General features: G+C 38.9%; 1 protein-coding gene across 1 annotated transcript; it reads right to left on the reverse strand.

The window, feature by feature from the left end:
• LOC128663409 (zinc transporter ZIP1) lies at nucleotides 1-27392 on the reverse strand. Its single transcript, XM_053717726.1, has 3 exons — nucleotides 26970-27392; nucleotides 23528-23658; nucleotides 1-1208 (listed from the first exon to the last, which is right to left on the reverse strand). Exons 1-3 carry the CDS (start codon nucleotides 27082-27084, stop codon nucleotides 543-545), a joined length of 912 nt encoding a protein of 303 aa, XP_053573701.1. The 5' UTR covers nucleotides 27085-27392; the 3' UTR covers nucleotides 1-542.

Genomic DNA, 27392 nt, shown 5'->3' on the forward strand with positions numbered 1-27392 from the left:
TATGTTTATCTTTTTCTCCAAGTGTATTACCCATAGAAAACACTGCAATTTAATCAGTTTTAATAATTCCTTACCATAATTTTTTAAAAAAAAGCACATTTCTGTAATGCTTGAGGAATAGAGTACCCCGAGAACTGCAAGAAAAAAAAAAAACTTGACATTTACAGTTACTTTTACTCTTTAAAGCCATTACAGTATTGTTTAGAATAAGATAGATAAAGTATTTCATAACATAGTAAGTTTTGACTAAGCCTGATGCAAATGGTAACTTGTAACTTGAAAGGAAATACGTATTAAAATTTGCATTAAAAAAGCTGAATACCAGTGAGTGATAATGTCCATTCCTCTCAAGGTTCAAGCTTGTGATGTCCATGTTTCCTTAAAATGTCTAATTTTACATTCATCCTGTTTAAAATAAAAAAAAAAAAGGGAGGACACAGATCAGAATCATTCTGCTGCCCATTAAAGTGTTCTGAGTCGAGATGAGAGAGGTAGAAATGTTACACACAGGTACAAGTCCGTAACAAAATGCTACAATGCTGTCACCCTAAAAACCTCAGTGCTGCCATGCCAGAGAACCCCAGCAAAATGAAAAGTATTTTAGGCAGACGCCATTTGTTTGAATTTAGTTCATGTGGCAGAATCTCTAGGAATGTAATATAGACAAATGTCCCAGCAGCAAGGCCTTCAAGCACACACTGGACCATGCTGCTCCCTTCAGCTTGAGTCTGCATCACTCCAATACCAATTCCAATGCCCAGAGGTGACATGAGAGCAAACATGACGATAGACAGAACAAACCAGCGTGTCTGCACGTTGCTCTGCAGCAGAAGTAGGGACAAACTCACAGCAATGATGCTCTTGTGTACAAGAATAGCAATAGCAAGCTGTAAGACTTCTGATTGGATGTTCTGGAGCCCAATGGCAATCCCTTCAAACACTGAGTGTACAGACAGGGACAGAATGAGGATGAATGAGCGGAAGGACGAGTGAGCATTGAAATCTACATGGAAATGGTGCCTTGGGTGCTCTATATCATTGTGGCTGCTGTGAGAGTGACCGTGCAAGGAGGCGTTGCTGGAGCTGTTAGACAGAAGGGGAGTTGTTTCACTGGTCATTCTCTCGCTGCATTCCAGGACAATACGTTCTACAATAAGAACCAGGAGAAATCCAACGCCCAAGATAAATTCTGGGAGAGGAAAGACAGTCTAAAAAGAAATACAAATAATTAGATCCATAAAAACATGCAAAATAAGTAACATACATAGTAACATAGTAACATAGTAGATAAGGTTGAAAAAAGACTGAAGTCCATCGAGTTCAACCTATACAAATCTAAAATACTTACAAAAAGCTCCAGTTAAGCTTAAATAACCCCATTAAAATGTGACCCATTTAATACTAGCAATCATATCCATGAATTTTGTTTATATACAGAAATTTATCCAGACTATTTTTAAATGTATCTATGGTATTGGCATTCACTACCTCCTTTGGTAATGAGTTCCACAATTTTATTGCTCTTACAGTGAAAAAACGTTTCCGTTGCAGGAGATTAAATCTCCTTTCCTCCAACCTTAAATTATGACCTCTTGTCAGAACCAATTTTCTTGGAATAAAAAGAGCTTCTGCCATCTCTGTATATGGGCCTTGAATATATTTATATAAAGTAATCATGTCACCTCTCAAGCGCCTTTTTTCTAAAGAGAACAGACCCAGTTTGGCTAGCCTCTCCTCATAGGTTAATTTCTCCAATCCCCTTATTAGCTTTGTGGCCCTTCTCTGAACTTTTTCTAGTTCTGCAATATCTTTTTTAGCAATCGGTCCCCAGAACTGCACTCCAAACTCAAGGTGAGGTCTTACCAGGGCTTTATATAATGACAGAATTATGCTTTCCTCCCTTGAATCAATGCCTCTTTTAATACATGCTAGTATCTTATTAGCCTTTGAAGCCGCTGCTCTGCATTGTGCACTCATCTTTAGCTTGTTATCTATTACTACTCCCAAATCCCTTTCCTCCTGTGTTTGGCTAAGTCTTGTCCCATTTAAAAAATACATAGCCTGCTTATTTTTACTTCCAAAATGTAGAACCTTACATTTTTCCGTATTAAATCTCATTTTCCATTCACTTGCCCATAGTTCTAATTTTAGCAAATCCCTTTGCAAAGAGAGCTCATCCTGCTCTGACCTAATGACCTTACTTAACTTAGTATCATCTGCAAAAATAGAGATGTCGCTATTTAATCCTTGCTCCAAGTCATTTATAAAAATATTAAAAAGAACAGGGCCCAGTACTGATCCCTGGGGGACGCCACTGATTACCTTTGTCCAATCTGAGTATGATCCATTTACTGCTACTCGTTGCTCCCTATCTTTTATCCAGTTATTTATCCATGAGCTAACATTTTCAGCTATTCCCAGTCCCTTAATTTTGTGCATTAATCTCTCATGTGGCACTGTATCAAATGCCTTTGCAAAATCTAAGTATATCACATCAACTGATTCCCCTTTATCTATATTTTTACTTACTTCCTCGTAGAATCTAATTAGATTAGTTTGACATGATCTATTTCTCCTAAAGCCATGCTGATTAGAACTCATAATCTTGTTTACACGAATATGCTCATCAATATAATCCCTTATAATCCCTTCAAATATCTTCCCCACTATTGATGTCAGACTAACTGGTCTATAGCTTCCTGGATCATCCCTGCTTCCCTTTTTGAAGAGTGGCACCACATCAGCTTTACGCCAATCCTGGGGTACCATGCCTGAGGATAATGAGTCTTGAAAAATTAAGAGTAAAGGTTTGTCTATAACAGTGCTAAGTTCACTTAACACCCTTGGGTGTATTCCATCTGGGCCTGGAGTTTTATTTACCTTAATATTTTTTAGTTTTTTCCTGATATCCTCTAAACAAAACCCAGTTAGTGGTATGGACTGGCATGTTCTATTCTGTTCCAAAGTATCATTCAATGGTTCCTCTCTTGTGTATACTGAAGAAAAAAACTGGTTTAGTACCTCAGCCTTTTCCCTGTCATTATTTATCATGCTACCCTCCACACATTTTAATGTACCTATATTATCCTTCTTAGATTTTTTGCTATTTATGTACTTAAAGAACCTTTTAGGGTTAGACTTTGAATCCTTGGCAATTAATTTTTCATTTTCAATTTTGGCTAATTTGATTGCTTTTTTGCATGCTTTGTTACATTCCTTATAAATATTGTATGCTGAGTCTGTACTATTTTCTTTTAATAATTTAAATGCCCTACGTTTTTTCCTAATTTCTTTTAACACATTTTTATTTAGCCATAACGGCTTATTTTTTTTATTTTTATTTTTATAACCATATGGTATGTATTGATATGTATATTTATTTAACAAATTTTTAAATATTATCCATTTATCCTCTGTATTTTTATTAGAAAATACATTGTCCCAATTTATATTATTTAATGATTTCCTTAAATCGTTGAATTTTGCTTTCTTGAAATTAAAAGTCTTAGTTAAGCCTTTAAAACACTGCATATGAAAAGAGATTTCAAATGTGACCATGTTATGATCACTGTTACCCAAATGTTCTTTAACTTCTATGTTTGATATTATATCTGTATTGTTTGATAGCACTAAATCCAATATAGCTTTACTCCTAGTTGGCTCCTCTATTAATTGTGACAAGAAGTTATCCCTGAGAACATTTAAAAATCTATCCCCCTTAGCTGAATTACTAGTTTCATTGGCCCAGTTTATATCAGGGTAGTTAAAATCTCCCATAATTACAGCACTGTTATTAGCAGCCTTACCTATTTGGATAAGTAGTTGAGTTTCCTCCGGGTCACTAATGTTGGGAGGCTTGTAGCATGTTCCTAGTAATATTTTTTTAGGATTTTTCCCCCCACTCTTTATTTCAACCCACAGGGTCTCTACATTGTCACTTGTATCATAAATATCTTCCCTTATTGTAGTCTTAAAAAAAAAACGAACAAATGTTTTCATGATATATATTACTAGTTTATTATTGCTAATGTTTTTGCACAAATTGAGCTACTTGCCAGGTGATGCGTGCAACTCTGAAACCTTTATTGGTAAAGAAAATAACTCACAAGCATAAAAAAAAAAAAGGTAGTTTTTTTTGTTTTTTTTAAGACAGAAAACATAAATAATTAATTCCACTCCCCCCAACCCCCGCCCGCCCACAGTAGCTGGAAAGCATTATGTGAAATGCAAAACAGCAATTGCTTGATATGTACAGGAACTAATTTACATACGTTTCTAATTAACCACAGTAATGGAGTCGAGAATACAACACTCAATGGCGTGTGTGCATCTATGGACTGCAGAACAACATATATAACCAATTTCATTGGTTTAAGTATTTTGAACACGCAGTGCCGAAAATAGTGGGCAGGATAACATGACATCATCGCCGAATAAAAGATAACTTTTATAACGCTTCGTTTTGAAGACAAAGGAAATTTATGCTTACCTGATAAATTGATTTATTCTACGATACGACGAGTCCACGGATTCATCCTTACTTGTGGGATATTATCCTCCTGCTAACAGGAAGTGGCAAAGAGCACCACAGCAGAGCTGTATATAAAGCTCCTCCCTTCTCTCCACCCCCAGTCATTCGACCGAAGGTATAGGAAGAGAAAAGAAAAGATAAAAAAGGTGCAGAGGTGACTGAAGTTTTAAAAAACAAAAATATAATCTGTCTAAAATGACAGGGAGGGCCGTAGACTAAATCAATTTATCAGGTAAGCATAAATTTCCTTTTCTTCTACTAGATACGACGAGTCCACGGATTCATCCTTTACTTGTGGGATACAATACCAAAGCAACAGGACACGGATGAACGGGAGGGACAAGACAAATACCTAAACGGAAGGCACCACTGCTTGAAGAACTTTTCTCCCAAAAATAGCCTCCGAAGAAGCAAAAGTATAAAATTTGGAAAATAGGATGAAGGGAGGACCAAGTCACAGCCTTACAAATCTGTTCAACAGAAGCATCGTTTTTGAAAGCCCATGTGGAAGCCACAGCTCTAGTAGAATGAGCCATAATCTTTTCAGGAGGCTGCTGTCCAGCAGTCTCGTATGCCAGGCGGATGATGCTTTTCAGCCAAAAACAAAGAGGTAGCCGTAGCTTTTTGACCCCTACGTCATCCAGAATAAACAACAAATAAAGAAGATGTTTGACAGAAATCCTTGGTCGCTTGTAAGTAAAACTTAAAGGCCCGAACCACGTCCAAGTTATGTAACAGACGCTCCTTCTTAGGAGGATTAGGACACAAGGAAGGGACAACAATTTCCTGAATAATATTCTTATTTGAAACAACCTTAGGAAGGAATCCAGGTTTAGTACGCAAAACCACCTTATCAAAATGGAATACAAGATAAGGCGAATCACATTGTAACGCAGAAAGAGATAGCAACTAAAAACAAAACTTTCCAAGATAAAAGCTTAATATCTATGGAATGCATGGGTTCAAACGGAACCCCTTGAAGAACATTGAGAACTAAATTCAAACTCCATGGCGGAGCAATAGGTTTAAATACAGGCTTGATTCTAATTAAAGCCTGACAAAAAGACTGAACGTCTGGGACATCCGCCAGACGCTTGTGTAGTAGAATTGATAAAGCAGAAATTTGTCCTAGCTGATAATCCCTTCTCCAATCCTTCTTGGAGAAAGGCCAAAATCCTAGGAATCCTAACCCTACTCCATGAGTAGCCCTTGGATTCGCACCAATAAAGATATTTACGCAATATCTTATGGTAAATCTTTCTCCTGACAGGCTTGCGAGCCTGAATCAAAGTATCAATGACCGAGTCAGAGAACCCCCGCTTAGATAAAACTAAGTGTTCGATCTCCAAACAGTCAGCTGCAGAGAATTTAGATTGGGATGTTGGAGACGTACCTTGAATGAGAAGGTCCTATCTCAATGGAAGTTTCCACAGTGGCAGAGACGACATGTCCACTAGATCCGCATACCAAGTCCTGCGTGGCCACGCAGGCGCTATTAGAATTACTGAAGCTCTCTCCTGTTTGATTCTTGCAATCACACGAGGCAGGAGAGGAAATGGTGGAAACACATAAGCCAGGTTAAACGTCCAAGGTACTTCTAGAGCATCTATCAGTACAGCTTGGGGATCCCTTGACCTGGACCCGTAACAAGGATGTTTGGCATTCTGACGAGATGCCATCAGATCCAATTCCGGTGTGCCCCATTGACGAATCAATGATGCAAACACCTCCAGATGGAGTTCCCACTCCCCCGGATGAAAAGTCTGACTTAGAAAATCTGCTTCGCAGTTCTCTACTCCTGGGATATAGATTGTCGATAGATGGCAAGAGTGAGCCTCCGCCCATCGGATTATCTTTGAAACCTCTATCATCGCTAGAGAACTCTTTGTTCCCCCGATGATTGATATATGCTACAGTTGTGATATTGTCCGACTGGAATCTTATGAATTTGGCCAAAGCCAACTGAGGCCACGCCTGAAGTGCGTTGAATATTGCTCTCAGTTCCAGAATATTGATTGGTAGAAGAGGCTGGCATCCGTTGTCACTATAACCCATGCTGGTCTGCGGAAGCACAGACCCTGGGACAGATGATCCTGTGACAACCACCAAAGAAGAGTCTCTGGTCTCTTGATCCAGATTTATCTGAGGAGATAAATTCGCATAATCCCCATTCCACTGTCTGAGCATGCAGAGCTGCAGTGGTCTGAGATGAAAGCGTGCAAACGGAACGATGTCCATTGCCGCTACCATTAATCCAATGACTTCCATACACTGAGCCACTGATGGCAGAGGAAGGGACTGAAGCGCTCGGCAACTATTTAGAATCTTTGACTTTCTGACCTCCGTCAGAAATATTTTCATGTCTACCGAGTCTATCAGAGTTCCCAAGAATGGAACTCTTGTTAGTGGAACTAGTGAACTCTTTTCTATATTCACTTTCCAACCGTGAGTTCTTAGAAAAGCAAACACAAATGTCCATGTGAGATTTGGTTAGATGAGAAGTTGATGCCTGAATCAAAATATCCAGATAGGGCGCCACTGCTATGCCCTGCGGCCTTAGAACTGCCAGAAAGGACCCTAGCACCTTTGTGAAGATTCTGGGAGCTGTGGCCAACCCGAAAGGAAGGGCCACAAACTGATAGTGTTTGTCCAGAAAGGCAAACCGGAGAAACTGATGATCTTTGTGGATAGGAATGTGAAGATACGCATCCTTCAAGTCCACGGTAGTCATATATTGACCCTCCTGGATCATTGGTAAGATTGTTTGTATAGTCTCCATCTTGAACGATGGGACTGAGAAATTTGTTTAGGCATTTGAGATCTAAAATCTGTCTGAAGGTTCCCTCTTTTTTGTGAACCACGAACAGATCTGAGTAAAACCCCTGTCCCTGTTCTAGTTTTGGAACTGGACAAATTACACCAATGGTATAGAGGTCTTTTACACAGCGTAAGAACGCCTCTCTTTTTGTCTGGTCTACAGACAAACGTGAAAGATGAAATCTCCCTCTTGGGAGAAAATCCTTGAATTCTAGTCGATACCCCCCCTGGGTCACAATTTCTAATGCCCAGGGATCCTGAACATCCCTTGCCCAAGCCTGAGCGAAGAGAGAAAGTCTGCCCCCTACTAAATCCAGTCCCGGATCGGGGGCTGCCCCTTCATGCTGTCTTGGTAGCAGCAGCGGGCTTCTTAACTTGTTTACCTTTATTCCAGGCCTGGTTAGGTCTCCAAACTGACTTGGATTGTGCAAAATTCCCTTCCTGCTTTGTGGCGGAGGAGGAAGGAGAGGGTCCACCTTTAAAGTTTCGAAAGGAACGAAAATTATTTTGTTTAACCCTAATCTTAACAGTCTTGTCCTGAGGCAGGGCATGACCTTTACCTCCAGTAATGTCAGAAATGATTTCCTTCAGTTCAGGCACGAATAGGGTATTACCTTTAAAAGGAATAGCTAAAAGCGTAGATTTTGATGACACATCAGCAGACCAAGATTTAAGCCATAACGCTCTACGGACTAAAATGGCAAAGCCTGCATTTTTTGCCGCTAATTTAACCATTTGAAAAGCGGCATCGGTAATAAAAGAATTAGCTAGCTTGAGAGCCTTAATTCTATCCAAAATATCATCTAATGGGGTCTCAACCTTAAGAGACTCCTCTAGAGCCTCGAACAAAAAAGCTGCTGCAGTAGTAACTGGAACAATGCACTCTATAGGTTGTAGAAGAAAACCCTGATGAATAAACAATTTCTTTAGAAGACCCTCTAATTTTTTATCCATAGGATCCTTGAAAGCACAACTGTCCTCAATAGGTATAGTTGTACGCTTAGCTAGGGTAGAAATAGCTCCCTCCACCTTAGGGACCGTTTGCCAGGAATCCTGAATGGTGTCAGATATGGGAAACATTTTCTTAAAAAGTAGGAGGGGGAGAGAACGGAATGCCTGGTCTATCCCATTCCTTAGTAACAATGTCCGAAATTCTTTTAGGGACTGGAAAAACATCAGTGTAAGTAGGTAGCTCTAGATATTTAGCCATCTTACACAATTTCTCTGGTGGTATTACAATAGGGTCACAATCATCCAGAGTCGCTAAAACCTCCCGGAGTAACAGGCAGAGGTGTTCAAGCTTAAATTTAAAGGACTTCACGTCCGAGTCTGTCTGAGGTAACACATTTCCTGAATCTGAAAGCTCTCCCTCAGACAGCAATTCCCCGACCCCCAAATCAGAACACTGAGGGTACATCGGAAATGGCCAATAAAGCATCAGAGGGCTCAGCATTTACCCCAATATCGGACCTACTGCGCTTACCTTGTAAACCTGGTAGTTTAGATAATACCTCTGTAAGGGTAGTAGACATAACTGCAGCCATATCTTGCAGAGTAAAAGAATTAGACGCACTAGAAGTACTTGGCGTCGCTTGAGTGGGCGTTAAAGGTTGTGACACTTGGGGAGAATTGGATGGCATAACCTGATTCTCTTCAGACTGAGAATCATCCTGAGACATACTTTTATCACCTAAAATATGTTCTTTGCTATGGAAGGCCCTTTCAGTACATGAGGGACACAATGTAAGTGGGGGTTCCACAATGGCTTCTAAACACATAGAGCATTGACTTTCCTCAATGTCAGACATGTTGAACAGGCTAGTAATAACCACAAAAAGTCTTGAAAACACTTTATTTATTGAAAAAAAAAAAAACAACAATTTTGAAAAATGGTACTGCGCCTTTAAGAAGTAAAAAAGCGCACAATTTTTCCAAATCTGCTTTAAAATGCTATAACGCTCACAATTTTAGCATATATGTATTTTATCTTGTAGCCTAAAATTGCACCACAAGTAAGGGACAAATTAACCCTCTATAAGAAAAACGTTATCTCAAAAACTTTATAAAAAATAGATTAGCAACCCCCTGAACCTCGCCACAGCTCTGCTGTGGCGCCTACCTGCCCTCAGGGGTCTGAGAAGTCTCACTATAACTGTCTATGTCTTCAGTTTGGGCCCAACCAGAGCTGAAGTTTGCTGCCTTCATGTGATCAACTGCGCATCTGAGGTGCGAAAATGAGGCCCCACCCATCCTATGCGATGTCTCTCTGGCTAAAAAAAAAAAAACGCTGTAAAGCGGTATAGGAACTAGCCATGTGGGTTTTTGTATCCCAAATAACCATATAAGCCATGTGAAACCCTCCAGTAACAGTGAACATAAAAACGTTCCTGCCATAAAAACGTTATGTTGCCCCAGTGTCAACCATGCTGCCATTCCTTTGCTGCATTTAGCCTATACACATTCATATACAGGTCCCAGTAATACCCCTTCATATATATATATATATATATATATATAGGATTACTGCTTACCCCTTCCCTCATGGGAACTATGTCAGCCTGTTCTGAAATATCACAGTCTCTCCAGAAATAAATGACTGAACATACCTCAATGCTTGTAGCATGAAAAACGTTACCCACACTGAAGCTTCTCAAGTACTCCTCAGCCATTCTGTGGGAACTCCTCTGGATCTTAGTGACAACTGCTAAGATCATCAACCTCCAGGCAGAAATCTTCTTCCATCTGCTGCCTGAGGAAAAATAGCACTCACCGGTACCATTTAAAATAAAAAAAGTCTTGCTTGAAGAAAATAAAAACTATAATTTTAACACCTTTCACTTTACCTCTTCCTATTACTAGTATAGGCAAAGAGAATGACTGGGGGTGGAGAGAAGGGAGGAGCTATATATACACAGCTCTGCTGTGGTGCTCTTTGCCACTTTCTGTTAGGAGGATAATATCCCACAAGTAAGGATGAATCCGTGGACTCGTATCGAGTAGAAGAAATATAGGTCAGTAGGTTTTAATTAATGGTTTATTAACTTTAATATGTTAGTTGTTTGGCTTAAAAATGATAAAAGAAAGTAATCCTTTAACCCCTTCACTAACAGAACTTTCAGAGAAAAACTTGCCCAAAATACCGGAGATTTTTTTTTATCATTTTTGCCATCACTCCATTTAAACAGAAATAAGGCATTTTTTCTATTTACCTGTCAAAACTATATTTTTATTTAAAAATAAGGTATTAATCTAGGCCCATTTTGGTATATTTCATGCCACCATTTCAGCGCCCAAATGCCATCATGTTTAAAAAAAAATAATAAAAAAGTTAACTTTTTCAGAAACTGAGTTTCTCACTGAAATGATTTACATACTGCTTGTGCAATAATGGCACAAATTATTGTAAAAGCTTCTCTGGGATCCCCTTTGTTCAGAAATAACAGGCATCTATGGGTTTGCCATTGCTTTTTGGTAATTAGAAGGCCACTAATTGCAGCTACGCACCACACTTCTATTATTCCCGGCAGTAAAGGGGTTAATCAGGTAGCTTATAAAGTTAATTTTTGCTTTAGTCTAGAGATTACCCTCCCACCTGATCCCTCCCAAACAGCTCTCTTTCCTCCCTCACCCCACACTTGTCACTGATCTTCGGTACAGGCTGCCAATACGAAAATTGAAGGCAATATTTTTTTAATTAAATATAATTTTTTATGCTGTGTAGGATCCCCATTAGCCTCTAACTTCCCAACAGCTCTCTAACCCTCCCCCAGCTAGTATCCGCCATCTTAGGTACTGGCAGCTGTCTTCCAGTACCTACAGAACACTTTACAGAATATTAAAAAAAGAAAATATATTATTAGTGTAGTGGTCCTCCACCTCCCCCCCTCTTTAGTTAGGGACTCACCCCACCTTTTTTCTGTAACGTAGCACCCCTTCCCTGCCTCTTTATTTTCTGCAGTGAAGGGCCCTCACACTCCCTCCACCCATCACTACTGGCCTGCCCATCCCACCGTCTAATGATATGGCATCTGCCTTCATATGGAAGCAGAACACCGATCGTGCTCCAGTTCCATTTGTAGGCAGATGCCTGGAGCTCAGGAACTCCAGAGATAGATATATCTCATGTGGTACGATAGGCAAAGATCAGCACAACATATATACACACACACACTGAGTGATTGGGCAAAGGGGTTTAAAAAAAAATAATTTTACAGGTGGCCCTCGTTTTACAACGGTTCAATTTACACCGTTTCAGAATAACAACCTTTTTTCCCCAGTCATGTGACTGCTATTGAAAAGCATTGAGAAGCAGTGCATTTATTAAAATAGCCAGTAGGTGGAGCTGTCCGCTTGTGTTGCAGCAAAGCGGAAATTAATCAGTTTAACCAGACCTGAGCTATCGAGCAGATTTCAAAGGAACAAGATCTTCCCGTCTATAAATCAGTCCAGATTGGAATGCATAGAAAGAACTGTTTGCAGAAAAATGCAAGTGAAGTCTGTGTTGTGTGATTATTTTATTAGGTTTATAATGCTGTTTAGGAAATGTTTTTGTTCATTTAACTTAGTTTAATTATATTTTCTGTGTTGTGTGATTATTTTATTAGGTTTATAATGCTGTTTAGCATATAAAGTCTTCATTTTAAAGCTTTAAAAATAATGTATTAGGTGTTACTTATGCCAATTTTGAGAGGGGCCTGGAATCTATCTCCCTTACTTCCCATTGACTTACATTATAAACTGGGTTTCAATTTACAACTATTCCTTCTGGAACCTAACCCCGGCGTAAACTGAGGGCATATATATATATATATATATATATATATATATATATATATATATATATATATATATATATATATATATATATATATATATATATATATATATATTTATACACACACGAATCTCCCATAGTTTTAAAAGCTTTAAGTGCTCCTTGAAGACTCTACTATTCAGGGACGCATACAACCTACACTAACCTTCCTATCTCCACTGCTATCCCCTAAAATTCCATAGCATGTAAGCCTATGAGCCCAGCTGTTTGTAGTTCACCTTCATAAGAGCCGACTACGACAGTGCAACTGTCGGCAGGACCCTTCACCCATTTGATCCCTGTAATTGTTTTTTATATACCACCTATGTTCATAGCGCTGCGGAACCTGTTGGCACTCTACAAATACCTGATAATAAAATACATACACACACTGTTATTGTCCATAAAGCATTTAAATTAGTTTAGCACAGTACTGTTTCACAATGAGATTGCCTCATGATCACCTGAAAACTAGAGGTGGGTGTGATCCCTCAATTAAAAGAGGGGAATTCCCGCTTTCATTTGACGAGTGTCAAACACCTCTGTAATAGCGGCCATCCCCCATTATTAGAAATTGGAGATGAAAGGGCAGACTTTATTCTTTTAAATGAGTTTCCTGTGTTTTTCTAACAGTGATGTACAAGGAAATTTTGCCCTCAGCTGTCCAGAGGGCCCCCATGGTCTGCATTAGAAGGGGAACCCCTAGAAGGATGACATGTCATCCTCCACATTCATATGGTACCACATTGTTGCCTGCACTTTACAGGTTAAAGTCATGTTTATATATGTATAGAATATATCAGCAATTTAGCAATTTGTTGCAAATGGTGTGTACAAAAATACATGTATAGACCATGCATGAACATTTTTGCTAAAGCGATGGTAAATCCTAGAAACACTAGGATTTACCATTGGAACAAATAAAGGGGACTTTCATTCATGAAGTATAAAGTACTTCATGCTAAAAGCTACTTTATTTGTTCCAAGTGATCGCCTTTACTGAGCTGCCAAGGCAGCCCACCGGCAGGTGACGTTTCCACCTCTTAGCCAATAGCATTGAGGGAAATCCAGTTTGGCGCCACAATATGTTCAGAAACGCTAGGATTTACCATCACGTTACGTTATTGCTGTTTGAGGGACCAATACACAAATGCTAAAAAGGTGATTCAAACACTGCACCCTCTCAGAAAGATCAGTTGATTATATGACACAAAAGGAATCACTGCAGACTACTGGGAATGCAACGCATATGTATATATGTCCCTGAAACTGTAATAACTTAATAGAATAATTTTCTTAAAACAAGTAAATTGAAAAAAATGCTTCTATTGTACACTGAAATGCACTCATGCCCATTTTGACTATTATGTTCCTTTAACCCTTTGGCTTTAGTCCCTTAATACCTGTGTGCTAAGCTGGTTTTGAGCTTTTTGTTGCAGTTCACGTTTAAACACTTTTAGAAGTAAAGTTTGTGTGAATAAACTATACAAAACCAGCATATTTAAAATATACCATTATTATATGTGTATGTATCATCAGGTTTAAAAAAAAAATAGCGCGTAAAATGTGAAAAAAGTGTATTTTTTTATTTTTTACTCCTGACTCAAATAATAGTATGTAATTTTATTTTTCTAAGATCTATCATCAAAACCTGTGTGTATACATATTTGTAGTAGGTAACCTGTGTGTATACATATTTGTAGTAGGCAACCTGTCGGGAAAAATAGTGAAATGTTCTTAATTTCATCTTATTTCACACTGTTTTATTGCAGACATTTCAGTTTGATAAATTATAAAAACGCAGCATCTCAGAGTTTACTGTACTGTTTTCAGCAATTAAATAGTTCTAGCCACCTGAGAAATTAAAATGGGGTGCACAAAGCACACATTTGCAGAAAGTACTCCCCTTGGTGCATCAAATGAGGGGCTACAAGTATTTCATGAATTTGGGGTGCGCAGCAATTAATGGAATAAGTTGCATTGCTTAAAAAACAATAATAATACTAAGCAAAGAGTCATATTTCACTTATTACATTGATGTGCCAAGGGGTGTACTTTATTTAATGTATCTTAGTTTCCCAGGTTTCTACAGCTGCAGACATAACCCATAAAAGTTGAAAGGCTATTTTTTTTTTTTTTTTTAGACAATTTCAAGATTGCCATGTCTGCAATTAAACAGTTCTAGCCACTTGAAAAACTAAATTATGATACACAAAGCACACATTTGTAGAAAGTACAGCCTCTGGCGCATCAAATGAGGGGCTACATGTATCTCTAGCACATCATTTAGGTGCACAACAATTAATGCAATATGGTGCTTTGCATTAAAAATATATTTTTTTAAAAGAGCCATATTTCGCTTATTATTACATTGTCTATTTTAGTGCTAGCAATGCATGTGGCCCCTCATTTGATGCGGCTTGGTGTGTACTTTCTAGAAATATTTAGTTTATATACCATAAGCATCATCAGTGAAGGAATCAGAGTCTGAGTTCATAGAGAACTTAGCAGCTTCCTCAGCACTGAAATGCTTAGCCATAATACTCGTTAAAAAATAGATTTTTTTTTTAAATAGATATTTTTAAAGGAATTATGTTGCTAGAAATAAGAGATGGAGAGAGCTGCGTAAAGAGGGTGTTTTACTAATCTTCCATGCACGCTAAAAGACCGATTATAAAAATATTATTTCTTCTACCATTTATTAATTTGTAACCACATTATTCAGGTGATCATGGGATAAGAAATATAATAATCTGTCCGTATTGTAAAAGGGAATGCGACATTTCTCAGCTAGGTGATCACTGTAATATTGCTCGTTACCATGGTGATCATTTAGCTATAATACTTAAACCGATATTTATTTTTCAAAATAAAACTAGTTTATTTTTATAAAATGTATTTTGGGGGTCTTTAGGCAGTTTTTATCTTTATGTGCCTTTAGAGACCCCCAAATCCTTTTTTTTTTTTTTTAAACTTTTTTAAAATAATTTTTTTTTTACTATTTTATTATTTATGCTACACCCCAAAGACTTATACCATTGAAAAGGACGATTACCTTTCCAATGGTGGGCCTTGGGGACCTGTAGCTGAGATACAGGCATCTAATTGTCAGTTTTAAATAAAGTTGTGCAATGACATCACTGCGTCATTGTGCGTGACGTCACCGCAAGGGGAAGGAGTGAATGGGGGGGTCCTCAGACCCCCCATAAAAGTGGGGGAGTGCTAGTGACAGCTCTGAGCCATTGTTAGCACCTGAGTGGGAAAATTTGTGACGGCTCAGAGCCATCATTAGCACTCAAAGGGTTAAAACTTGCTATTATATATTGTTAGGACACTGAGATTTTCCAAATCCAGATCAGCTCATGTATACATCTCTTGAAAGGTCTGGTCTATTTTTACTGGAGCCAGTTAAAAGCAGATGGAAATGATCTTGTGCTTGGAGCTAAGCAACTCACTTTACTCAATGCTGCAATCAAGGAATAGATGCATTTCCCCTTGATAGAGGCACTGCACCATCTCTGGAGGGAGTTTTACAACAAAAGCAGTCAAAAGAATAATGACTGCATACTGCAATAGCGCATAGGAGATTTATTTTTGAGTTTAAAAAAAAAGGGACAAACTGCTGGGTACAAATACAATAGCATGGTTACTATTATCCATGCTATGGTTTTCCCTCCTGTGACTGTAGCTCTTTTCAAAGCCATTATCTTATTTTAAAACCATTACAAGTCCTGGTTAGTGAAGCTTTGCTTCTTCATACTTTACACTGCCAACTTGTGAGTTTAAGGGCCAAATGATCAAAAGTTTGCAAACAAAAGCATGAAAAACCAAGTTTAGCCCCACAGGGACTTGGTTTAAATTATTAAAAAAAAAAGGTTCTGTCCCTGCGAGATGTCTCCCATAGAACTAAAAGTTTGTAATGGAGGACAAAGTAAACAGGGAGAACCCAGTGTATGTTTAAACTTTAATATGACTAATACAAATCAAATCACGCTGTTTTCAGTGCACAGTACCTTAAAAAAAAAATAATCAGATTAATTGTTGTATTATTTTGATAAAACCTGACCACCTTTAATTTGCAAGAAAAAAAAAATGGAGATCTGAAGGGTGGAAATGTTTATATAATTATGCTTGGATCTGAGAGACAATTTCATATACGCCCACGGAACGCCTACGTTCAGCCCATTTTACGATAAACATAAATACGTTTTGCACTTATAAGTATGAATTATTATGTGTATTTTGCACATCCAGTGTACTCAAATATCTATTTACGTTGTGCATATTTAATACAATTTATTCCTGTGTAATTTACATACAGATTTTAAAGTTTTTGATCAATAAAATCTTTGGTGAACAATTTTGATAGTGAAGAATGATTTAGCACTACAGAAAACACATTTCCACCACTCCAAATAATGCATGGCATTGTGCACACTGATGTGAGGCTTGTGTACATCTGTGAAGCCATGGAAACCTATTTCATAAAACTCCATATGCATAGTTCTTATGCTAATGTTGCTTCCAGAGACCGTTTGGAACTCTGTAGTGGGTGATGCAGATTATAGATTGTTTTTGCGCGCTAAGCCCTTCAGCTCTCGCCAGTCCTGTAAGTTTACGTAGTGGCTGGGCTAATACTCCTAGACGCTGCCAATTCCCAAAAATAGCATTTACAGTTAACCAAGGCAGATCTAGAAGGTTAGAAATTTCACAAACTGATTTGTAGCAAAGGCTGCCAATGCTGGTCTATAAAGATTTCATGCCCATGTGCTGTATTTTTATGCACCTGTTAGAAAGGGGGTGTGGAAGAAACACGTAAACTCAATAATTAAAATGTGAATATTATTTTTCCAGCACTATAAAAAAAAAAAGTTTATGTAATGTTTTAACAATTTTGTATGCTTAAAAATGAGCATTAAATATTAAATGATGATATTAAAGACAGACCAAGAACACTAAAGGGGGTTGACAAATTTAGATTAAACTTGGAAGTCAGCAAAAACATTGATGACTCAGACGCACATTATTTAGAAAATATTGATGGATATATGTAGATATGGATAATACCCCAAAAAAGTTAGTGTCATTTTAGTGCAATAGTTACACTGCAAGTTTTTTTGTTTACATAGTTAAAGTATTGCTCGGAAGCCACAGAGAACTGCTAGTCCAAAGTGGACACGGCTAGTGAGCCAAAAAGTGCTAGTCTCACAGCCCAGCTGTTAGACTGCTGCTGCTGACTGGCTCAGCAGTTCCTGAGTAGTACTTTAACTATGGGTTTACACAGACTTGCAGTGTCAGCAGTGTTAAAATAACATGCTCTAATCAATTAGAGCATGCAATTTTTGCACTAAAAACATAATTTATGCTTACCTGATAAATTCCTTTCTTCTGTAGTGAGATCAGTCCACGGGTCATCATTACTTCTGGGATATTACTCCTCCCCAACAGGAAGTGCAAGAGGATTCACCCAGCAGAGCTGCATATAGCTCCTCCCCTCTACGTCACTCCCAGTCATTCGACCAAGGACCAACGAGAAAGGAAAAGCCAAGGGTGAAGTGGTGACTGGAGTATAAATTAAAAAATATTTACCTGCCTTAAAAACAGGGCGGGCCGTGGACTGATCACACTACAGAAGAAAGGAATTTATCAGGTAAGCATAAATTATGTTTTCTTCTGTTAAGTGTGATCAGTCCACGGGTCATCATTACTTCTGGGATACCAATACCAAAGCAAAAGTACACGGATGACGGGAGGGATAGGCAGGCTCTTTATACAGAAGGAACCACTGCCTGAAGAACCTTTCTCCCAAAAATAGCCTCCGAAGAAGCAAAAGTGTCAAATTTGTAAAATTTGGAAAAAGTATGAAGCGAAGACCAAGTTGCAGCCTTGCAAATCTGCTCAACAGAGGCCTCATTCTTGAAGGCCCAAGTGGAAGCCACAGCTCTAGTAGAATGAGCTGTAATTCTTTCAGGAGGCTGCTGTCCAGCAGTCTCATAAGCTAAACGAATTATGCTACGAAGCCAAAAAGAAAGAGGTAGCAGAAGCTTTTTGACCTCTCCTCTGCCCAGAGTAAACGACAAACAGAGAAGACGTTTGTCGAAATTCCTTAGTTGCCTGTAAGTAAAATTTTAGAGCACGGACTACATCCAGGTTGTGCAGTAGACGTTCCTTCTTCGAAGAAGGAGTTGGGCACAAAGAAGGAACAACAATCTCTTGATTGAGATTCCTGTTAGTAACTACCTTAGGTAAGAATCCAGGTTTAGTACGCAGAACTACCTTATCCGAATGAAAAATCAAATAAGGAGAATCACAATGTAAGGCTGATAATTCAGAGACTCTTCGAGCCGAGGAAATAGCCATTAAAAATAGAACTTTCCAAGATAACAACTTTATATCAATGGAATGAAGGGGTTCAAACGGAACGCCCTGTAAAACATTAAGAACCAGGTTTAAACTCCATGGTGGAGCAACAGTTTTAAACACAGGCTTAATCCTGGCCAAAGCCTGACAAAAAGCCTGGACGTCAGGAACTTCTGACAGACGTTTGTGTAACAGAATGGACAGAGCTGAGATCTGTCCCTTTAATGAACTAGCAGATAAACCCTTTTCTAAACCTTCTAGTAGAAAAGACAATATCCTAGGAATCCTAACCTTACTCCAAGAGTAACCTTTGGATTCACACCAATATAGGTATTTACGCCATATCTTATGGTAAATCTTTCTGGTAACAGGTTTCCTAGCCTGTATTAAGGTATCAATAACTGACTCAGAAAACCCACGTCTTGATAAAATCAAGCGTTCAATTTCCAAGCAGTCAGCTTCAGAGAAGTTAGATTTTGATGTTTGAAGGGACCCTGTATCAGAAGGTCCTGTTTCAGAGGTAGAGACCAAGGTAGACAGGATGACATGTCCACCAGGTCTGCATACCAAGTCCTGCGTGGCCACGCAGGTGCTATTAGAATCACTGATGCTCTCTCTTGTTTGATTCTGGCAATCAATCGAGGAAGCATCGGGAAGGGTGGAAACACGTAAGCCATCCTGAAGTCCCAAGGTGCTGTCAGGGCATCTATCAGGACTGCTCCTGGATCCCTGGATCTGGACCCGTAACGAGGAAGCTTGGCGTTCTGTCGAGACGCCATGAGATCTATCTCTGGTTTGCCCCAACGTCGAAGTATTTGGGCAAAGACCTCCGGATGGAGTTCCCACTCCCCCGGATGAAAAGTCTGACGACTTAAGAAATCCGCCTCCCAGTTCTCCACTCCCGGGATGTGGATTGCTGACAGGTGGCAAGAGTGAGACTCTGCCCAGCGAATTATCTTTGATACTTCCATCATAGCTAGGGAGCTTCTTGTCCCTCCCTGATGGTTGATGTAAGCTACAGTCGTGATGTTGTCCGACTGAAACCTGATGAACCCCCGAGTTGTCAACTGGGGCCAAGCCAGGAGGGCATTGAGAACTGCTCTCAATTCCAGAATGTTTATTGGCAGGAGACTCTCCTCCTGACTCCATTGTCCCTGAGCCTTCAGAGAATTCCAGACGGCACCCCAACCTAGAAGGCTGGCGTCTGTTGTTACAATTGTCCAGTCTGGTCTGCTGAATGGCATCCCCCTGGACAGATGTGGCCGAGAAAGCCACCATAGAAGAGAATTTCTGGTCTCTTGATCCAGATTCAGAGAAGGGGATAAGTCTGAGTAATCCCCATTCCACTGACTTAGCATGCACAGTTGCAGTGGTCTGAGGTGTAAGCGTGCAAAGGGTACTATGTCCATTGCCGCTACCATTAAGCCGATTACCTCCATGCATTGAGCCACTGACGGGTGTTGAATGGAATGAAGGGTGCGGCAAGCACTTTGAAGTCTTGTTAGCCTGTCCTCTGTCAGGTAAATCTTCATTTCTACAGAATCTATAAGAGTCCCCAGGAAGGGAACTCTTGTGAGTGGAACAAGTGAACTTTTCTTTTCGTTCACCTTCCATCCATGTGACCTTAGAAATGCCAGTACTAACTCTGTATGAGACTTGGCAGTTTGAAAGCTTGAAGCTTGTATCAGAATGTCGTCTAGGTATGGAGCTACCGAGATTCCCCGCGGTCTTAGTACCGCCAGAAGAGCACCCAGAACCTTTGTGAAGATTCTTGGAGCTGTAGCCAATCCGAATGGAAGAGCCACAAACTGGTAATGCCTGTCTAGGAAGGCAAACCTTAGGTACCGGTAATGATCTTTGTGAATCGGTATGTGAAGGTAAGCATCTTTTAAATCTACAGTGGTCATGTACTGACCCTCTTGGATCATAGGTAAAATTGTCCGAATAGTCTCCATCTTGAACGATGGAACTCTTAGGAATTTGTTTAGGATCTTTAAGTCCAGGATTGGTCTGAAAGTTCCCTCTTTTTTGGGAACCACAAACAGATTTGAGTAAAACCCCTGTCCCTGTTCCGATCGTGGAACTGGATGGATTACTCCCATTAACAAGAGCTCTTGTACGCAGCGTAGAAACGCCTCTTTCTTTGTCTGGATTGTTGACAACCTTGACAGATGAAATCTCTCTCTTGGAGGAGAGTATTTGAAGTCCAGAAGGTATCCCTGAGATATTATCTCTAGCGCCCAGGGATCCTGGACATCTCTTGCCCAAGCCTGGGCGGAGAGAAAGTCTGCCCCCCACTAGATCCGATCCCGGATCGGGGGCCCTCAATTCATGCTGTTTTAGGGGCAGCAGCAGGTTTCCTGGTCTGCTTGCCCTTGTTCCAGGACTGGTTAGGTTTCCAGCCTTGTCTGTAGCGAGCAACAGCTCCTTCCTGTTTTGGTGCAGAGGAAGTTGATGCTGCTCCTGCTTTGAAATTACGAAAGGAACGAAAATTAGACTGTCTAGCCTTAGCTTTGGCTTTGTCCTGAGGCAGGGCATGGCCTTTACCTCCTGTAATGTCAGCGATAATCTCTTTCAACCCGGGCCCGAATAAGGTCTGCCCTTTGAAAGGTATATTAAGCAATTTAGACTTAGAAGTAACATCAGCTGACCAGGATTTTAGCCACAGCGCCCTGCGTGCCTGAATGGCGAATCCTGAATTCTTCGCCGTAAGTTTAGTAAGATGTACTACGGCCTCCGAAATGAATGAATTAGCTAGTTTAAGGACTATAAGCCTGTCCGTAATGTCGTCCAGAGTAGCTGAACTAATGTTCTCTTCCAGAGACTCAATCCAGAATGCCGCTGCAGCCGTGATCGGCGCAATGCATGCAAGGGGTTGCAATATAAAACCTTGTTGAACAAACATTTTCTTAAGGTAACCCTCTAATTTTTTATCCATTGGATCTGAAAAAGCACAGCTATCCTCCACCGGGATAGTGGTACGCTTAGCTAAAGTAGAAACTGCTCCCTCCACCTTAGGGACTGTTTGCCATAAGTCCCGTGTGGTGGCGTCTATTGGAAACATTTTTCTAAATATCGGAGGGGGTGAGAACGGCACACCGGGTCTATCCCACTCCTTAGTAACAATTTCAGTAAGTCTCTTAGGTATAGGAAAAACCTCAGTACTCGCCGGTACCGCAAAATATTTATCCAACCTACACATTTTCTCTGGTATTGCAACTGTGTTACAATCATTCAGAGCCGCTAACACCTCCCCTAGTAATACACGGAGGTTTTCCAGTTTAAATTTAAAATTTGAAATATCTGAATCCAGTCTGTTTGGATCAGAACCGTCACCCACAGAATGAAGTTCTCCGTCCTCATGTTCTGCCACCTGTGACGCAGTGTCTGACATGGCCCTAATATTATCAGCGCACTCTGTTCTCACCCCAGAGTGATCACGCTTACCTCTTAGTTCTGGTAATTTAGCCAAAACTTCAGTCATAACAGTAGCCATATCCTGTAATGTGATTTGTAATGGCCGCCCAGATGTACTCGGCGCTACAATATCACGCACCTCCCGAGCGGGAGATGCAGGTACTGACACGTGAGGCGAGTTAGTCGGCATAACTCTCCCCTCGTTGTTTGGTGAAATTTGTTCAATTTGTACAGATTGACTTTTATTTAAAGTAGCATCAATACAGTTAGTACATAAATTTCTATTGGGCTCCACTTTGGCATTGCAACAAATGACACAGGTATCTTCCTCTGAATCAGACATGTTTAACACACTAGCAAATCAACTTGCAACTTGGAATACAATTCAATTAGAATAATATTAAAAACGTACTGTGCCTTTAAGAAACACAGAAGATCTATGACAGTTGAAAATTAATAAATTGAAACAGTTATAGCCTCAATCCTTATAAACAACACAACTTTAGCAAAGGTTTAATCCCATTAGCAAAGATAACAAATTCTGAAAGCAGGAAACAAGTTACAGAATAAACGTTTTTTGTCTCAGTCAACTATAATTCTCACAGCTCTGCTGAGAGAAATTACCTCCCTCAAAATAAGTTTTGAAGACCCCTGAGCTCTGTAGAGATGAACCGGATCATGCAGGAAATACAATGAGCTGCTGACTGAAATATCTGATGCGTAGCAAAAGCGCCAAAAAACGGCCCCTCCCCCTCACACACAGCAGTGAGAGAGAACAGAAACTGTCAGAAAAAAGATTAAGCAACTGCAAAGTGGAAAAATAGTGCCCAAAACATTTATTCACTCAGTACCTCAGCAAATGAAAACGATTTTACATTCCAGCAAAAACGTTAAACATAATTTCTAGTTATTAAACAGCTTTATGTACTTCTTACAGTGTAATTCTAGTGAAGTACCATTCCCCAGAATACTGAAGTGTAAAGTATACATACATGACATTATATCGGTATGGCAGGATTTTCTCATCAATTCCATTGTCAGAAAATAAAAGCTGCTACATACCTCTATGCAGATTCATCTGCCCGCTGTCCCCTGATCTGAAGTTTACCTCTCCTCAGATGGCCGAGAAACAGCAATATGATCTTAACTACTCCGGCTAAAATCATAGCAAAAACTCTGGTAGATTCTTCTTCAAACTCTGCCAGAGAGGTAATAACACACTCCGGTGCTATTTTAAAATAACAAACTTTTGATTGAAGATATAAAACTAAGTATAATCATCATAGTCCTCTCACACATCCTATCTAGTCGTTGGGTGCAAGAGAATGACTGGGAGTGACGTAGAGGGGAGGAGCTATATGCAGCTCTGCTGGGTGAATCCTCTTGCACTTCCTGTTGGGGAGGAGTAATATCCCAGAAGTAATGATGACCCGTGGACTGATCACACTTAACAGAAGAAATGTCCTTTTAAGAGCCAGAAGTAAAATTATAGAAGCCATTGTTCTCGGTCTACTGGAATACTCAAGTCATGCAGTAAACCACTGAAATATCTGCACAGAAAGTGATTACTACAATTGTGTTCAACATACAATTATTTGCCGCTTTTCCATCTCCTCCTTCATGTCGCTCAGAAAATCTGGAAGGATATCCAACAAGCAGGCCGCCAGGAACACTCCTCCAGCCAAGCAGCTAATAAAACTCAGCCATTTCTGATGCGCCTCTGAAAAATGATAACAGACATTACACATATTGGTATAGTGGGCAGACTTGATACAGTTCACTCACATTACAGTCATGTGATTTAAAAAGACTTGGCATTGATCTCTGGGTTGGCTATCAAAAATAAAGATCAACTAAGAAATTGTATTCTCTATCTGAATTGTGAAAAAAAAAAAAACACAACAACAAGGTTCATGTCCATTTAAGCACAATCTATACACTTGATACACAGTACAAAGAGCTAAGCGTTCTTGGATTTGCACATACATAATAGCTTGAGCCATGATGTATCTGTATTCATAGTTTACACCAGGAGAAAGGACCACTATATTTTATTTTTATTTTTATCAGAATGGTCATATTTTTAGTAGTATTATCAGTACAAAACAGGATTGCCACTTTCTTTAAAGAAGTAAAAAAAAAAAAAATTTTAAAAATAAAACACCAGCATTTAAAGTGATTGTAAAGTTTAATGAATAAGTGCCCGGTATATAAAAATAATCTTAAAAACATCCATATGCTAATGAAAGCAGGAGCTGCAGACGGTGGATCGGCGTTGTTTACCATAATGCAAAAGTAAGTATTTTAAATAATAAGTGTCTTTGTAAAGTTTAATAAATGAAAGTGCCCCTGTTTTTAAGATTATTTTTAGATACCGGGCACTTATTCATTAAACTTTACAATCACTTTAACATAAATATTGCTATAAATCAAACTAAATGGCTAAACTTAACTATTATTTTTAAAGAATAATTTTTTATTGATTTTAACATCAAACAAACAATTCAACAGAAGAAATCACAGGACTGTAATCTGAGCAAACAATTTCATGGAGGTCTACTTGTATAGGCTACAGGACACTTCAATAACCATTAGAACTTTATTATTTTTAATCTACATTGACCGGAAATTTAAAATTACCAGATGTGCAAGTAAAATACTAGCTGGGTAACCACTATTAAAGAAGTGGCACAAGTTTGCACATGTAAGATACAAACCATGCATTTATGCTTTGATGAATAAAAGGGAGGAAATTGCATATGGAAGGTACAAATTATTCTCCATTTTCAGTTGTGTGAATACGTTTTAAGGTTGAACATTAGGAGTGTTACAAATACGTGGAAGTTCAAAGCATAAAGCTTCATTAAAGGGACAGTAAAGTCAACATTAAAACCTAAATGGATTTAAGAGAGAACAACATTTTAAAACAACCTTCCAATATAAATCTATTATTAATTTTCCAACAATGTTTATAACAATGTTATATAGTTGAAAACACTTCTGCCATAGACTGCTAATGTCACATGCACACTCTTGAGGTCTTTTCAGTCTACCTAGGTTTACTCTTAAAAAAAAAAAATACTAAGAGAACAAAGAAAATTTGATAGAAGATGGGAAGTTGTTTAAAATGGTATGTCCTATGGGAATCATGAACATTTAATTTTGACTTTACTGTCCCTTCAGAATATAGTCACACAGCGACGTGCAGCACAAAAGCAGCATAGGGTGTCATGCAGTTTTGGAAGTGCTGCAAAATACTTTAATGGGACACTAAACACATTTTAGGCACCTGTCTCTAATCATGGGTGCCGCCATTTTGAAACCTAGGTTACACTGCAGGTATCTGAAGACTGTAGTGAAAAATAGATTTCAACATTGTGGCATGTATTTAGTATTTAATGTCTCTTTAAGGTTTCAAACACTAGCACAATACCAGGGTAAAATGGGCCATGAAAAATACTATAAATGGAACCCTTGAGGTTACACAAATACTTTGTAATGCATTATGTACATAACTCAAAATTTAAAGTAAAAGAATATGCATATTTCACAATAATGCATTCTTAAAAACTTATTTTTATACCAGCAACAAAGTTTTCCCCAACTTCATACTGCTGTCTGCGTGTGAACGTTATATAGTAGATGCTCTAAACGGAATTTACCTGTGGTTAAAAATTAACCAGAATTATTACATGAAGTCAATAACACATCAATACATAAAGGCTAGACAGTCTGGCAAGTATTATTGACTGAATTTACAGCATTTTGAGTATCACATATAACAAGTATGTGCAATACATAAAATTCTGATTAATCATCGGTTTTGATAATAAAAATTGTATTTATTGGCAAATAAATTAAAAAAATTAAATTCTATATTAAGCTACATTAAGGTTAAAATTACAATATCTTACGCATATATGAAATTGGAATAATGACTCCATTATTCCCAAGTCTAGTACTGTGAACCTTACTAAACTTTGTTGGAATGTTATTTAATGGAAACAACAAAGGAATATTGTTAGGTTAATCAGATGATAGTAGACATACACAAATCACGAGTTAGACATCCACCAATGTACATTACAATGTATAGTTAAAGGGACATGTGAAAATGTACCATAATGGTTCAGATGCAAAGAGCAATTTTAAGACTTCAGTTTACCAAGTGTCAAATGTACTATGTTCTTTCGATAACCTTTGTTGAAAAGCATACATAAGAAGCTTAGGAGCAGCAATGCACTTCTGGGACCTGCCTGGGGATTGGTAGCTACAAACATATGCCTCTTATTGGCTCAACAGATGTATCCAGCTAGGTCCCAATAATGCAATGCTGCTCTGGAGCAGACATTAAAGGGGCAGTATACACCAGTTTTTATATAACTACATTTAATAGACACTACTATAAAGAATAATAAATAATAATAATAATAATATGCACAGATACAGACATAAAAATCCAGTATAAAACGGCTTAAAAATTTTTTTTTACTTAGAAGCTTCCAGTTTAGCTTTGTTTAAAAGCTTACTGGAACACCCACTGCAAGTGGGAAATAGCAGACACTCCCCCCTGCCCCCTCCTTTACATATGAAAAGACTCTTTACACAAATAGGAGTAACCTGGAGTAGGTATAAGTCGGTATTCTCCTAAAACTTTGGGGCTTGGTTAAGAGTCTAAAAATCAGAGCAATGTTATTTAAAAATAAGCAAAACTATCCATAAAAAAAAAAAAACCCACACACACACACACCACACTGTATGGGCTATATAAATGGATTATCTACAAAACATTTATGCAAAGAAAGTCTAGTGTATAATGTCCCTTTAAAATATATGTTTAACCCCTTTACAGTTACGCAAGAAACAGCGCAAATATACACACAGTACATTTTCTTTTTGCAATCATATGTCCCTTTAAATATAGGTCACACTTTTTAGAGAAAATGAACTGTGTGTGCTCTGGCATCACTTTCCCTAGCAGCAGGAACTACTGGCTGCCAATGTGCTGCAGCTCACTTTGCTGTAACTCACCTGCACCAACGGAATTTCGAAAGCATTTTACTCTGGACGGAAACAACCCAAAAAGGAGTGTGAGGATTAACAAACTAAAAAGGCAGCCCAATTTCACTTGTAGAAGGTACTCCATTGTGACACTGATACAGCCAGGAAGAAACTACTATTGCATGCAGTCTTGAATTACTTTAGCACTCACTGAGTACCCGGTATGACAGAACCCAGTAATGAGCTGGGTAATAGTAGTAAAAACTGACTACATGCTGCAGCATAAACACCACACTACCCTAGATTTGGCTGGCTCAACATTCCACGCTGCCTGAAAAGGACTTTACATAGATCACGGTCACGTGACAGACCGGTGTCCAATCGTGACACGCCCCTTGCTCTTGGATTTGCTGAGAGTGGAGCAGTCGCAGAGTAGACTCTCTGGGCAGTACA

The sequence above is a fragment of the Bombina bombina genome, chromosome 6 (genome assembly GCF_027579735.1).
Source record: "Bombina bombina isolate aBomBom1 chromosome 6, aBomBom1.pri, whole genome shotgun sequence".
Lineage (NCBI taxonomy): Eukaryota > Metazoa > Chordata > Amphibia > Anura > Bombinatoridae > Bombina > Bombina bombina.